The sequence below is a fragment of the Ictidomys tridecemlineatus genome, chromosome 5, assembly GCF_052094955.1.
Source record: "Ictidomys tridecemlineatus isolate mIctTri1 chromosome 5, mIctTri1.hap1, whole genome shotgun sequence".
Lineage (NCBI taxonomy): Eukaryota > Metazoa > Chordata > Mammalia > Rodentia > Sciuridae > Ictidomys > Ictidomys tridecemlineatus.
In genome coordinates this window covers 84,192,041-84,205,215 of record NC_135481.1, presented here as the reverse complement: position 1 = coordinate 84,205,215, position 13,175 = coordinate 84,192,041, and the positions used below count along the sequence as shown (strand labels likewise).

General features: G+C 37.2%; 1 protein-coding gene across 6 annotated transcripts in view; it reads right to left on the bottom strand.

The window, feature by feature from the left end:
- Window positions 1-750, bottom strand: part of Prkd1 (protein kinase D1) — a 304,195-nt gene extending 303,445 nt beyond the window's left edge. For 3 of the 6 annotated variants that reach the window (XR_013439051.1, XR_013439049.1, XR_013439050.1), the window contains exon 1: window positions 118-750. Coding sequence is in view for 3 of the 6 variants with exons in the window: in XM_078050270.1 (XP_077906396.1) it covers window positions 118-381 (264 nt within the window). In the remaining 3 variants the exon portion in view is untranslated. The remainder of the gene's footprint in view (window positions 1-117) is intronic. The other 3 variants (XM_078050270.1, XM_078050268.1, XM_078050269.1) reach the window with 3 other exon arrangements.
- Window positions 751-13,175: the final 12,425 nt, after the last annotated feature.

Genomic DNA, 13,175 nt, shown 5'->3' with positions numbered 1-13,175 from the left:
TTCCAGAGCGCAGGCGAGGATGGCTCCAGGATTCACCGGAGCCAGAAAGTTGGCGCGGCCAGGGACGGCCAGCAGGGAAGCGCCCCCTGCGCGGCGGGGAGGCGCCCGGCTCCTTACCTTCTGGTCCACGATGGAGCAAGCCATCTCGCGGACGTGCGCCAGGCTGTAGTCCCCGGACGAGTCCTGCAGCAACAGCACAGGCTCCCGGCTCAGGCCGATCTGCAGATGGAACGAGATGCCCCCGGCCGAAGCCGATACAGTAGTCAGGAACGGCGCCGGCCCCGGCCCCGACCCCGGGACCAGAGCTGCGGCGGTAGCCGCTGCGGCCGCCGCCACAGGCAGTAGCGGGCTGGGCGGCCGCAGCAGCGGAGGGGCGCTCATGGCTTGGTGGGGCGGGACGCAGGGCCGAGCAGCCGAGGGCGGGGGCCGGCGGCGCAGCAGCCGAAAAGTTTTGGAGCAGCCGAGCCAGGAGCTTCTTTCTCCGAGAGCCGAGACGGAAAATAAAAACTTTCCGGAAAAGTCCCCGCGCGGGGGGAGGGCGAGGGGATGAGGCGCGGGAGGGGAGGGAGAAGAGGGAAAATGGCCGAGGCGAGAGGACTGAGCCTCCGGGAGCGCGGCCGCCGCGCCAGGGAGGCTCCGCCGCCGCCGCCGAGGAGCAGCCGCCGCGGCGCGCTCTGAGAGACGGGGCGACGGGTCAGCTCGGCCTGGGCGCCGGACGGGGGCGGGGAAGGGGCGCGAGGGGCGGAGAAGGGGCTCTGGGGGCGGGCACTGTGGAGCCACCACCCGGCAGGCGCCGCAGCCGCAGGAGCAGCGGCGGCCGCAGTGGCCACCGGGTGGGTGCGGAGCCACTGCCCCCTCAGCCCGCAGTTCCGGGGCCCTGATTCTCTGCGTGCCGGGCAGGACGCAGTGGCAGGGCTCAGAGCCGCCTCGGCGTCGGGCGTTGTCGATCGCTTCCCGCGGGCCTCTGATCTCCGTGGGCCCCGCTGCCCGGTCTGCGGACCCGGCGCACCTCCAGTGACCCGTCCCGAGGCTGCAAACTCCCCAATCCTTGTAGACCCCGCCACTTCTTCTAAGTGTTCCAGGACTACGCACTTCTACAAGTGAGGTGACTTTTGATGCACTCAAGAATGCTGAGCCCAGTAGTCCCTCCAGTACCTTATCTTTAGAGGGTAAAGGGAGGATGAAAAGAGCGGGTCATCCGGAACCCAATTACATCCCACTTACAGTTTTTTTCTGTAAGAGTAGGAAACCAGTCCATGATAATGTATTTCAATCAATTAAACAATCCCCCCACCCCCCCACACACACACCCCTACACTCAATCCTCACTTGCACCACCCAACTCCTAAGGCACACATAAGTAGCTGAATCGGGAGATGGACTCTTAGAAAAGCCATAGTCTCCATAAGGACTGGCAAGAGAAAGATCGGATGTAGTGGCCTCTTTCCCTTTACTTGATTCTTTACGTCCAGAGCTTCTATTTTGGAGTCTCAGAAACCGTTTGTTTTTCTCCTTCACTAGTCTAAAGTCCGCTTTATAGGAGTGGTGCTCCCAGCTCCATCCCAGCATTATTCAAAAGTGTTGTGCCATTATTCAAAAGTGTTGGTGGTGACTGTTTGGTGGCACAGAGCAAAGTGTGCTTCCCAGGCCCTGGGGCTGAATTCCAATCCCGTCCAGGCATCAGGATAGTCTTCATGGGTGCACAGGGTCCAGATTTCACAAAGGCCACCTTTAATTTAGTCCTGTGATATAGTCTGCTGTGGCTGTTTTGGAATTCTTAATAGGTTTGAAGAAGGAGCTCCATATTTCATTGTGCAGACTAAGTTGCAGGTCCTGCCTCTCACTTTGCTACTTCCCTGGTGCTTCTGCTTACTTACACAAGCACTCACAAACACCTAAGCAAACTATTGGGTGTATTGTCATTTGTAGTTGGTTACATTTTATTTTGTTCTGCTTTATTTTTTGGTCTTGAACTCTGGTTCTAATACCAGCCTGTTTTGTTCCCTCCCATGTTGAAGTTTGAACATTAGAGAAGCACGTCAAGGCAACCATATAAAGCAGGGTTTATTTAAAAAGGGGTAACATAGACTTCTCCCTGGAGGGAGAAGGGGGCCATAGCTGGTATCCTGGTATCCCCAGAAGGGAGGTGTTCTGCCTTTTTTATATATGTGCTAGGCTTCCTTTGTTCTCCTGCTCTCTTTCCCTTACCTCTTCTTCCTGTGTAGACTGTGTAGACTGCCTATCTGATTCTGATTTCAATTCTAGCCCAAGATATTGAAGGGTATTTTAAATTCACTTGAGTTGTGTTGAGACAGTAATGGAATCTTGATGTCTACAACTACTTTATGTCACTCACTGCTATAGAAGAGCTTTGAATTTACTCGTTGGAATCTATGATTTGATAAGGTGTATATCTGTTGGCATTTTCCCTACTTGATTATTTGTAAGGTGGTCCTCTTCATTCATGGTACTTTTGCTAATTTACTAGAATCAGTGAACCTAAAAGAATGGTGGAATTATTCTTGCTGCATGTCCTTCTGAATTCTCTAGGGTGTGTGTGTGTGTGTGTGTGTGTGTGTGTGTGTGAATTTCAGAAATATATTTCATTTCTTTCAAAATTGGCAGAAGTCTCTATTCTGCAATTTTCTGTTACTAAGACAAAAGTTTACAGGTACATTTAAAAAGTATTTACAAAATTTCATCTGAGACATAGGAAGGCTGGAGATACTCATATTTTGTAGATATTGAAGCCAGAATTAGACAGGCAGTCAGTATAGATAGGTAAATTGAGTCAGGTTGGGTCAAGGAGGCCAATTTTTGGTGAGTCCAGGAAGTTGGAGACTATCCCCTGAGGGATGGAAAGGTAAATTCCTTCAGAGCCCTTCTTCCACCCTTATCAAGAACCTGCCCCAGCTTCAACCTGTGGCTAAGGTAACCTGTCCCAGGAATTGCCCCTCCCTACAAGGAGCTATAAGGTTGTTAATTAATGTGTCCTGGGCTGCTCCTTCCTGCCCTTCCCCCTTCAGCCCACCTGTTTTCTACCTTTTGGCCATCCCACAGAGCATTTCTTAGGCTTAGTCACATATACAGGAAGGAGAGAGATAAGGGGAAGTGGTCAGGAGAACAAAGGAATCCTAGAACATATAAAAAGGGCAGAATACCTCGCTTCTCAGGAAACGAGGATACCAGCTATGGCCCCCTTTTCCCTCCTGGGAGAAGTATTTGTTATCCCTTTTTAAAATAAACCCTGATTTATATGCTTGCCTTGGCGTGCTTCTCTAATGTTCAAACTTCAACATGTTAGGAAGCAGAACTCATAACTATAACCGGCAGTATCAATATCAGAACTATCCATTGAGGATTTCTCTGTGCCAGACTGTGCTGACACCAGTTGTGCCTCTGCAAAGAAGACAAGGTTATTGCTTTAACAAATTACATTGAATAGAAAAAGTAATTATACAAATAAAATTATCTCTGAGTTATTATTGCAAGGAATAATGATAATGCAATGATAAAGTGAGTGAATATGGGCAGGATGGTGGAGAAAGAAAGGGTCACTGCTTTGGCCAGTGGTTCAGGAGAGGTTTCACTGGAACATTTACATATGAATCAAAACCTGGTTGATAGAAACTAGCTTTAAGAAGCTCTAGGGTGATAGCATTCTCACAACAGGCAAAGACCTAACACAGGAATGTACTTGGTATTTTCAAGGCACAGGGAAAGAGGGGCCAGTGGATGAAAAGTGGCCAGAGAACTGATAGAAGCCAGATCACCAAGGGTGTTTAAAGCTATGGTAAATAGTTTTTATTATTCTCACTGCACTGCTAAACCACTGGAAGGTTTTTAACCAGGGAGAGATCTGATTCAATTGGCATGTTTTAAAAGATCACTTTCTGGCTGCTGTGTAGAAAACAGATTACCAGAGTAAAAATAAAAGAGTACACTGGGTAGGACTATTGGTGTTGTTCACTCTAAAGGATTACTATAGACTGCTATAGTTGCAGTAAAGATTCTAAGAAATGGAAAGGTATAGCATCTAATTTGGAAGCAGAACCAAAGGTTTTGCTAATGAATCAGAGGCTCATAAGCAGTGAGAGAACAGGAATGTCATGGAAAACACTTAAGTTTTTGAGAAGTTAGCCTGATGATGGTACCAATAATTGAGACACTGTTATGCTCGAATTCAGGACCCCCAAAAGACCACCAGAGACCCAAGATTGATGTAAGCAGCAAAGAGGTGTTTATTGCAAGCTAGCTCAGTCCTCCGGGCGCACACACAGCAACTGGTGATGCTGAGAGGCCCTGAGCCCAGGGTTTGCAGCAGTTTTATACTCTTTGGGGAAGGCAGGGACTTCACATACATCATAGCATCTCTTAACAAATCATCACACACTGCAGGAAAATCAAATAACAACTCTAAAACATGATTAGCACATTCACTGGCGGGAACAAGTTGGGTAGGGGTGATTGGTTACTACAAGAGGGGGATTCGTTTGAACTGATTGGTTTAAGCCAAAAGGGGTGTTCATGCTGAACTATATGGTTTCCCAACACGTTATCAACCACTGTAAACTACTGGGAGGGTCATCTGGCATCCCAGGTATTTCCCTGTCTCATGCTGATTGGTGGCTGCTGGGGGGTTGCTATGGATCCCCACCTAGCCTGACTGAGTCAGGGACACCTGGCGCAGCAGATCTCTCCTGTTATTTGTAGATAAACAACTTAGCAGGGTGGGAATGTGCCTAGGAGTGCTCTGTGGGTCTTTCCAAGGACAAAGGTCATGTCCCTTCCTTGGACAGGCTTTGCTTTGAGGTAGAGGCTGGTTTTTCAACATGAGAAAGAAATAGGGAAGAAATAGGGTTGGGGAAAAATAAGATTTCTGCATTGTGCATACCAAGTTTGATATGCCACTAGACTTTCAACTAGAAGGAATAACTAGAGCTGGATATATGAATCCAATGTTCAAGAAACAAAACTGGGTCAGAAATGTTTCTGGAAATCATTAATGTGGGAAGTCATTTTAAAGTTAAATTACATGCGATCTCTAGGAAGAGAAGGCTTAGGGACTCACAGTTATATGAGACTTACAGGAAGTTAGGTGTTCTATTTTAGAAAGAAAAAACAAATTGTTAATAACTCTTTCTTATGCTGTATCAATACTATGAACGGTGTTTGGTACAGAATGTTATAAATAATTGAGAAGGAAAGAGGATAGAAGGAAAAAACCCTAGAGAATTTCTTAAAAATTAAGAAGCTGAAATATTATGGAATGAAAAAGAGTGAATAAAGAGAAAAAAGAAGAAGAAAATCTTAAACTGGAGTTCCCATAACAAGCAGAAAATTCCCTCTGGGTTGGTTATTGCAATTTCTTAAGGCACCTGAGAACCAACAGTTTGTCAACTGCTACTTAATTTTTTTTCTTTATTTTTTTTTTGGGGGGGGAGGGCGGTGGGTACCAGGGATTGAACTCAGGGGCACTCAACCACTGAGCCACATCCCCAACCCTATTTATTTTATTTAGAGACAGGGTCTCACTGAGTTGCTCAGCGCCTCACTGTTGCTGAGGTTGGAATTGAACCCAGGATCCTGTCTCAGCCTACCAAGCCACTGAGATTACAGGTGTGCACCACCGAGCCTGACTGCTGCTTAGTTTTTACTGAATGATAAGGAAATAAACAATAGACAATACCTCAAAGAAACTGGCATGTATCACTAGAAAAAACTTCAAAATTAAATAGAAAACTTTAAGAATTTGGGAAAACATCAATAGTTTCATTCCTTTCTGAATATTTTCACTTTGGAAAAGGAAAGAGAATATAGAAAGCAAATAGTTGCTTATATAAATTACTATATAAAAGAGTTAATACACTTATATAAATTACTGTATATTCATTAAATGAGGTTTCATTTTTTGAATCATTACTAACATTACTGGAATAATGATATTTTGGAAATGACTGAGAACACCATTTTAGAGAGAATGGCCAATACCTTAATCAAGATTTCACATAGATGATTAGCATTTGCAGAGGTACTTACAACAACTTCCAAAGATGAATACTAATCCTGCTGGATATTCTTCAAAAGAGAGTTGTATGTTCAGATAATTTCAGAAGTTTCCAGACAGTAATTTACAATCAACAATCAGAAACCTGGTTGAAAATAATCTGACTTAAGTGGGAATCAATCTAGGAGCACTACATTCTTTGTCCAAATTAAACAGGCAGCAAAGAAAGGAAAGTAGATTTAAAAATTTGCAATTCTGTGCTAAAAGGATCATATTCTCAATCCAAACATTTTACAGTTTTCTGCAATATCAATTCTGTTGATATTGCAACAAAATTGACACAGGTGCATCACAATAGGTTGGAAATCATAATCTAGAGCTTAGGTATATTATTACATTAGTTAATATATTATAATTATATTCTTATCATATAATCATATTATTAGATACAGTTAAATGTTTATAGGTATCCCACACCTGGGACAATAGGGGGAAAGTGGGTTAAGATATTGAGGATTAGAGAAATTACATACCAATGTGAAAATCAGAAATTTGAAGGAGAAAGTATGGTTCTAGGATATCCTTCCTTTTGGTGCTGCTGAGCACTGGAAGTTGTATGCAGGCTAAAGATGGATAGATGGATGGATGGGTGGATGGATGGATAATGTATGTGATATACGTTTTTATTGTTGTTTGTTTATATGATTTATATATAATCACTTTTCAATCCCAGTTAGGTAAGGATAATGGCACTAAATTGGCACAAAAGAATAATAAGATCCTAATGGAGCCATCAATGATACAAACATCTGCCAAAAATCTTGTGTTAAAACCTGATTGTGTGACAAAATGTTATGTTGCTGTTAATTTCATGGAAAATGAAAAGGCAAAAACAGTAAACCTGTGAATTTAATTTTTTACCAGGAAGAAAAATTGATTATTTTCTTTAAGCAGACTGAAAAAATTCAAAGATAAGATATATTTGATGTTAGAATCTGAGACACCAAAAAGGACAGAAGACCCTTCAAGACAAGCTTCCAACAATAAAATCACAAATGAACCACTTAGGAAATAAACTTGGAAACCAGTGTAACTACACTGTAAGTTCTGAATGGATATAGGTCTATAAGAGAAATGAATAAAATCAGGCATAAATTTAGGAGCAAGAGTAAATAAAAACAACAGTTATTATAAACTAAAATCAATTAACTATATTCTATATATCCATTTTATATGTTAATGATGTTCTTAGGACATGACACGTTATAGAACAGGGTTTATAAACTTCTTTTAATGAAGGACTGAGGGCTCATGACACTAATTTCATCTGATTTGAAAATGAAAGTTATCATTGCTAACAAGAAATCTGAAACCCTTTGGTGTGATGGAATGCAAGTGAGTTTTGAGGAAACGCTAATTTAGATTTTATTTTGTATCTGCCACTTATTAGTAATATGTGTCTGAGGAGAGACAATTACAATTTCACTAATTGTGACTGAAGCTTCAGTTACCCCAATGGTAAAAAAAAATTTTTAAAAGTATACTACTTGAAGTACTATAAACATTAAATTATTTATTGAATATAAAAGCATGAAGAGCTGGGCATGGTGGCACACACATGTAATTCCAGCTATTGGAGAGGCTAATGCAGGAGGTCAACCTCAGTAATTTGGTAAAACTGTATCTCAAAGTAAAAGAAAAAGGGCTGGAAATGTGGGGCTGGGATTGTGGCTCAGCACAGTGCTTGCCTCACATATGTGAAGCCCTGGGTTCGATCCTCAGCACCACATAAAAATAAATAAACAAAATAAAAGTATTGTGTCCATCTACAACTTAAAAAATATATTTTTAAAAAAGGGCTAGGAATGTAACTCAGCAGTAAAGTGCCCCTGGGTTCAAAGCCTGCTATATCAAAGAAAAAAAAAAATCTGTCACATATTGGTTATCTCCAAAGTAGTAGCTGTTATAAACCATATTAGTCCAAGTGTCATTTCTGCCATCCACACCACTTATTGTAATGTTAAAATGAGAGATAGCAAAGTAACCATATTGCTTCTTTCTCAAGGAAGAAAAAGAATAATTACAAAGAAACTGAAGTTCAAAATAAGTGAGAAGATAGAAATTATATAGAGAAGGGATGTGCATTCAAATGATTGCTTTCCGAGATTGAACTGATAGATGTATTACTAATATCATATTCTTAGTATTCTATTCAACTGGAGAGAAACAAATGTTCTAATTTTCAAAAATCCCAAAAGAAAGGAAAACATATATATACACCAATGAGTTTAGAATTAATGATCAGTGAAATTCTAGATCATATTATTTAAACAATGGTTCACAAATAATTATGAATTAAAAGAAAATATGAGTTCATCAAAACAAACATTGCTATTTTTCTTGCTTTTCTAACTTCAAGTTGAAGAATATTATATACATGTGGGTTTAATTGAATTCCAGCCAAAATGGACAATCTTTTTGGTATCTAACTGTCAAACTAAAAAACAATCATTTATTGGATGAGAGTAAATTATTGAAAATTGCCATCATTGATATGCAAAGCATTACGCTTCCTTGAGACTTTTCTAGAACAAACCAAGTACTGTACAAAACAAGCACGTAAAGAGTCTCTGTTAATGTAGTGATGTCCACCTGAATGCAAGCAGTGATGGTTGCCTCTCTTGCTTCTCTCTTCAACATTTTAAAGATTTATATTAAGAGAGCACTTCTTAGAAAGCAGGCATGAATACTATTTGGATGTCACTAATTGGAGAGCAATTTTTTAGTATAATTGTATACTTTTAGTATAATTGTTTTTAAAAATCTTTTAAAAATGATTATAAAACAAGGTAGATATGGAACAGTAGTAAATAATACATACTTACCTTTGTTTATTAAAGATTACTAGCATAGACTAAGAAAAATTGTCAGACCCCACTATACATCTAGAACCCAATAGTTTTTAGTTCAATGATTGCATTGCACATTATTCTCCCTAACTGAGGTCATTGTCAGTGTTTGATTTGGTAAAATTGCAGAGAATATTCTTAAAAAAGAGTTATTAATTGCTTCATGTAAATTCTGAAAGTTAAACCTTTTAAGGAGAAAAGTACGAATATTGTCAAGCTTTGTTTAGTATTTTGACAAACTGATCTCTAGAAAAAACTCTTCTAGTTATATGCCAGTATACTGTTTTTAAACACCCTGGCCCCTAATGATTAATAATTAGAAAAATTGAAATTTTCATATGCTTATTGATTACTTGTATGATTTCTTGTTTGAATCTTCCAAGTTCCTTAAATGTTTAATATTGAATTATTCTTTTTCTCTTATTAATGAATACAGGTTGTTATGTATAAAGGCAAATGCTTTTGATCAATCATCTTTTAATTTTATGGGGTAATGTCTTTTAAGCTGCTTATGAATATTAGTTTTCCTTGTTTATATTTATTAACAAAGCATTCCCTAATCTGAAATCTGATAAATATCAACTGATGGTTTTTATATCTATTTATACTTTTCTTATTATTTTGGCAATCTACTGGCCATCTGAGCATATGTATTGCTTTCTAGGCCCATTTTCCTTTCCAAAAAGGCAAACGTCTCAACTATTGGAGTACTTTTTTTTTTTTTACTTTTATATGCATCATAGGCTGAAGAAATACACCTGTCTTCCAGTGTTAGTTTGAAGTTTTAAAGCGTTCTTTAACCTATATTTTTCTAATTTTTAAACTCCTCCATAAATTCTTTTATTCAAAATGTTAAAGCTTAGCAGGGGAGGTAGCTCAGTGGTAAAGCACTTGCTTAGTATGAGTGAGGCTATGGGTTCAATTCCCAGTACCACAAAAATAAATAAATAAGTTAAAGCTTTTAACTGAATACTTTCTGTTTACATGTGAAAGATCTACATTTTTCCATAACATTTTTTGTTGTTGTTTTGATTTGATTCCCTAAACATCATTCCATCTTGACTCTGCTGTTCCAATAAGAAATAAAATCTGTGGTCTGAAAAATATAAAATATGTTTGGACTCCCTATGGAAAATGGAATGAAATCACCACTTTAACACTTTTTCCTTCAACTTCAATATATTCTGAAGGTTATTGTTTATAGTTGCCAACTTTGTGCACATTAACTTTTAATAAGTCAATTCAGCATTCAATTCAGAAACCATTAACAACAGCACCTTTATGTTTTATAAAATGCAATTCTTCTAATCCTGTTTTCAAGACCCATTGGTTACAGGAATACAAACTTTTTCTCCTTTATTACTAGGCCTGTGTCATAGCCAAACATTTTCCATATGAATATGTATCCCCTCTATAACCTAGTTAATTCTCTTTGTACATGTTATTCTGTGAAACTTTACATTCTTTTCTTCGATACATTTTTAAAACAATGACTAAATTTTGGAAACATAATAACAGAAAATAAAGAAAGTACAATTAATCCAAAGTTACTTTTTGGGCCCCTTCCTGGAAAATAATATTTTTGAGCTGAAATTTCTTGTGTGTGGTTTCTGATGCTTCATTTGGAAAATGAAAAATATTAAGGGAAAGAATCTGGCAGATTTATTTTTTACTGACATAACCAGGAAAAATAGTTTTTAATGGCTTAAGAGAAAATAATTTGCTTTTCTTGGCTTAGAAAAATTTTAAATGGCATTTTTTCCCCTAAAACTCACTTATTACTATAAAATGTGCATTCCACTAGGATAAAAGCTGACTAATTTGAATGAGGTCATTCATATGGAGTTGAAGTAGTTAATCATCATTCTATTTTTCTTTAGTAATTCCTATCCTCAAACATATAGTCCTAAAAAGTAAAATATTGTATACATAGAATATCACCTTTGTCCTTTATTTTAAAGTATGAATTTATTTTATATTTGATCTCATATTTTATGAATAAAAATCTTTGTCCCATATAGCCATAAGTAATTTATTTTCTATTTATTTTAACTATATAAACTCTCTCTTGCTTTTTTTTCTCTCTCTATATATGTGTGTGTGTGTGTGTGTATACACATATAATAACATACATTTTTATAACTGTATTTTGTTGTGTTGAATTGCTTAATCATCCAGTCCATGAGAACTAAAGCCCTCCTAAACCTAAAAAAGAAAAAAGATGAATTTTACATTTGTTTCAGAATATATTGCAAACAAGAGCTATTTGATTTTCTTACTCTTTTAGATGAGAGAAAAGCATTCTAGAGTATCTTCACCTTTGTACTTTGCTGTTTGTCAAAATTGACAAGTGTAGATAGTAGGATTAGAATGCTTGTTGTTCATGCACTCAAGCAGTCCTATCAATGCCCAACATCTTCATCTTCTCTTTATCTTAATACATATTCATCTAGATCTGATCTTGCAAGTCGAATTTTTGTTAAAAAATTTGACATTGAAATACCTGTTACTCTGTAGAATTAAAACAAGTTACCATTGATGAAGGTTTATTTTAATGTTTATATCTGTTACTAAATAAATTTTGTTTTTGTATAAAATTATAAAGTACTTAATTAAATGATTACATTTATTTATGTGGTTTTAATTTATAATTTATCATTTGTGTTTCAAAAACCATAAAGCTGTTCTAATGAATAGAATTTTTTATCACAATAAATAAGCACAAATATTTGGAACAATATACATGATTATCAATGATTACCAATGTTACAATGTTCTAAACTTCCTGAAAGCAAAAATGTAAAAAAGAAAACAATGTTTTTTTCTGATTCCCATTTTCTGATTTTAAATAAAAATTTTAGATGAAATTATCACAGGTGTCCAATATTTAACGATATATAAAAACATATTTGATTTACACTTTGGCCTTCCTGAGGACCAGATCCTTGTTTTATTCACCTTTGTACAAGTGTCCCTCAGCGTAAGAATAAAGCAAATATTCATTAATATGCTTTTTTTTAAATAAAACTGTTCGATTATAGTTTGAAGCTGAAAAACTTAAAGACATTTTTTTTTCCAAGATGACAGTCTTTTATATCCACCCTGTTCAAAAGCTCAGGTCATAGAAACCAACTTTATAGCAGATAGATATTTCCTGTGGGATTAAGTTATGAGCTTCAGCTAAATTCTGTTTCTAATATTCAGTTCGACTCAGGATGCCTAACTTGACGTAGTTAGCTTCCCTATATAGATATGCTTATAGCATTTTCTTATGGCTATTACTTTGGCTCTTTTAATACTTATATTCAGCGCTTTAAAATTGAAAAAAATGCATTGATTTTACTTGCTATCTATGCCTGTGAGAAATACTTTGTAATAATCTCCACATACCTCTCTTTAAGTGTCTCCAGAATCAATTATTATATTTTGCTATTACTGGTAATATTTCAGAAATTATTAACTAAATGAGTCAAAGACTTGAAGCTAAAATGCCTCAAAGAAATGCAAGGCATCATGAAATGGCACAACTTCCAAAAAAATCTTTTCAGCTGCACTTCCATTTTGTAATAAGAGATATTTTTCTGATTATCAAACTAATATATTTTAATTTAGAAAGTTTGGGAAAAATCAAGTCTAAATAAAAACTGAAAATTATACTCTCCTAAGACTTTATAATTAACCTTCTTTTTTTCCATATGTATGCACATGTGGAATCATATTGAAAAAGTTATTTATTTTATTCTGATTTTTAAACTTAATATAGAAAAGCATTTTTCCAGAGTCATTAAATTTTCTTCAGAAACATCATTTGGGATGACTTCAGAGTGTTCTAGAATACTGCTTGTCATCACCATCATTGAACATTTACTTTCTCTGTCTTTGCTGAAACTCATTTAAAAATGTGAAGAATTTCACTATTACTAGATCAGAAAATATGCTCACAAATTTAAGTAAAGATTTAGAAACTCAGTTGCAGAAAAAAAATCTGCTAACAACAATTTTATCTAGAGATTTTTAAAATAATTTAAAAAATAAATTTCAAGGAAATCATAATGGTGAAGTACATTTATTTGACATAATTTCTTTAAAATCATTTTCAATGAATAAGATATTTCATAAATTTTTAAGTTGAATATGGAAATCAGACTTGACACTTTAGGAAAGCAACAGTTCTGCTATCAGAATTAAAGCAGTGATGTGAGCATTGATGTATGCTGTATTTGGAAAGTGACAGAAAATTACATACATTTTACTGTATT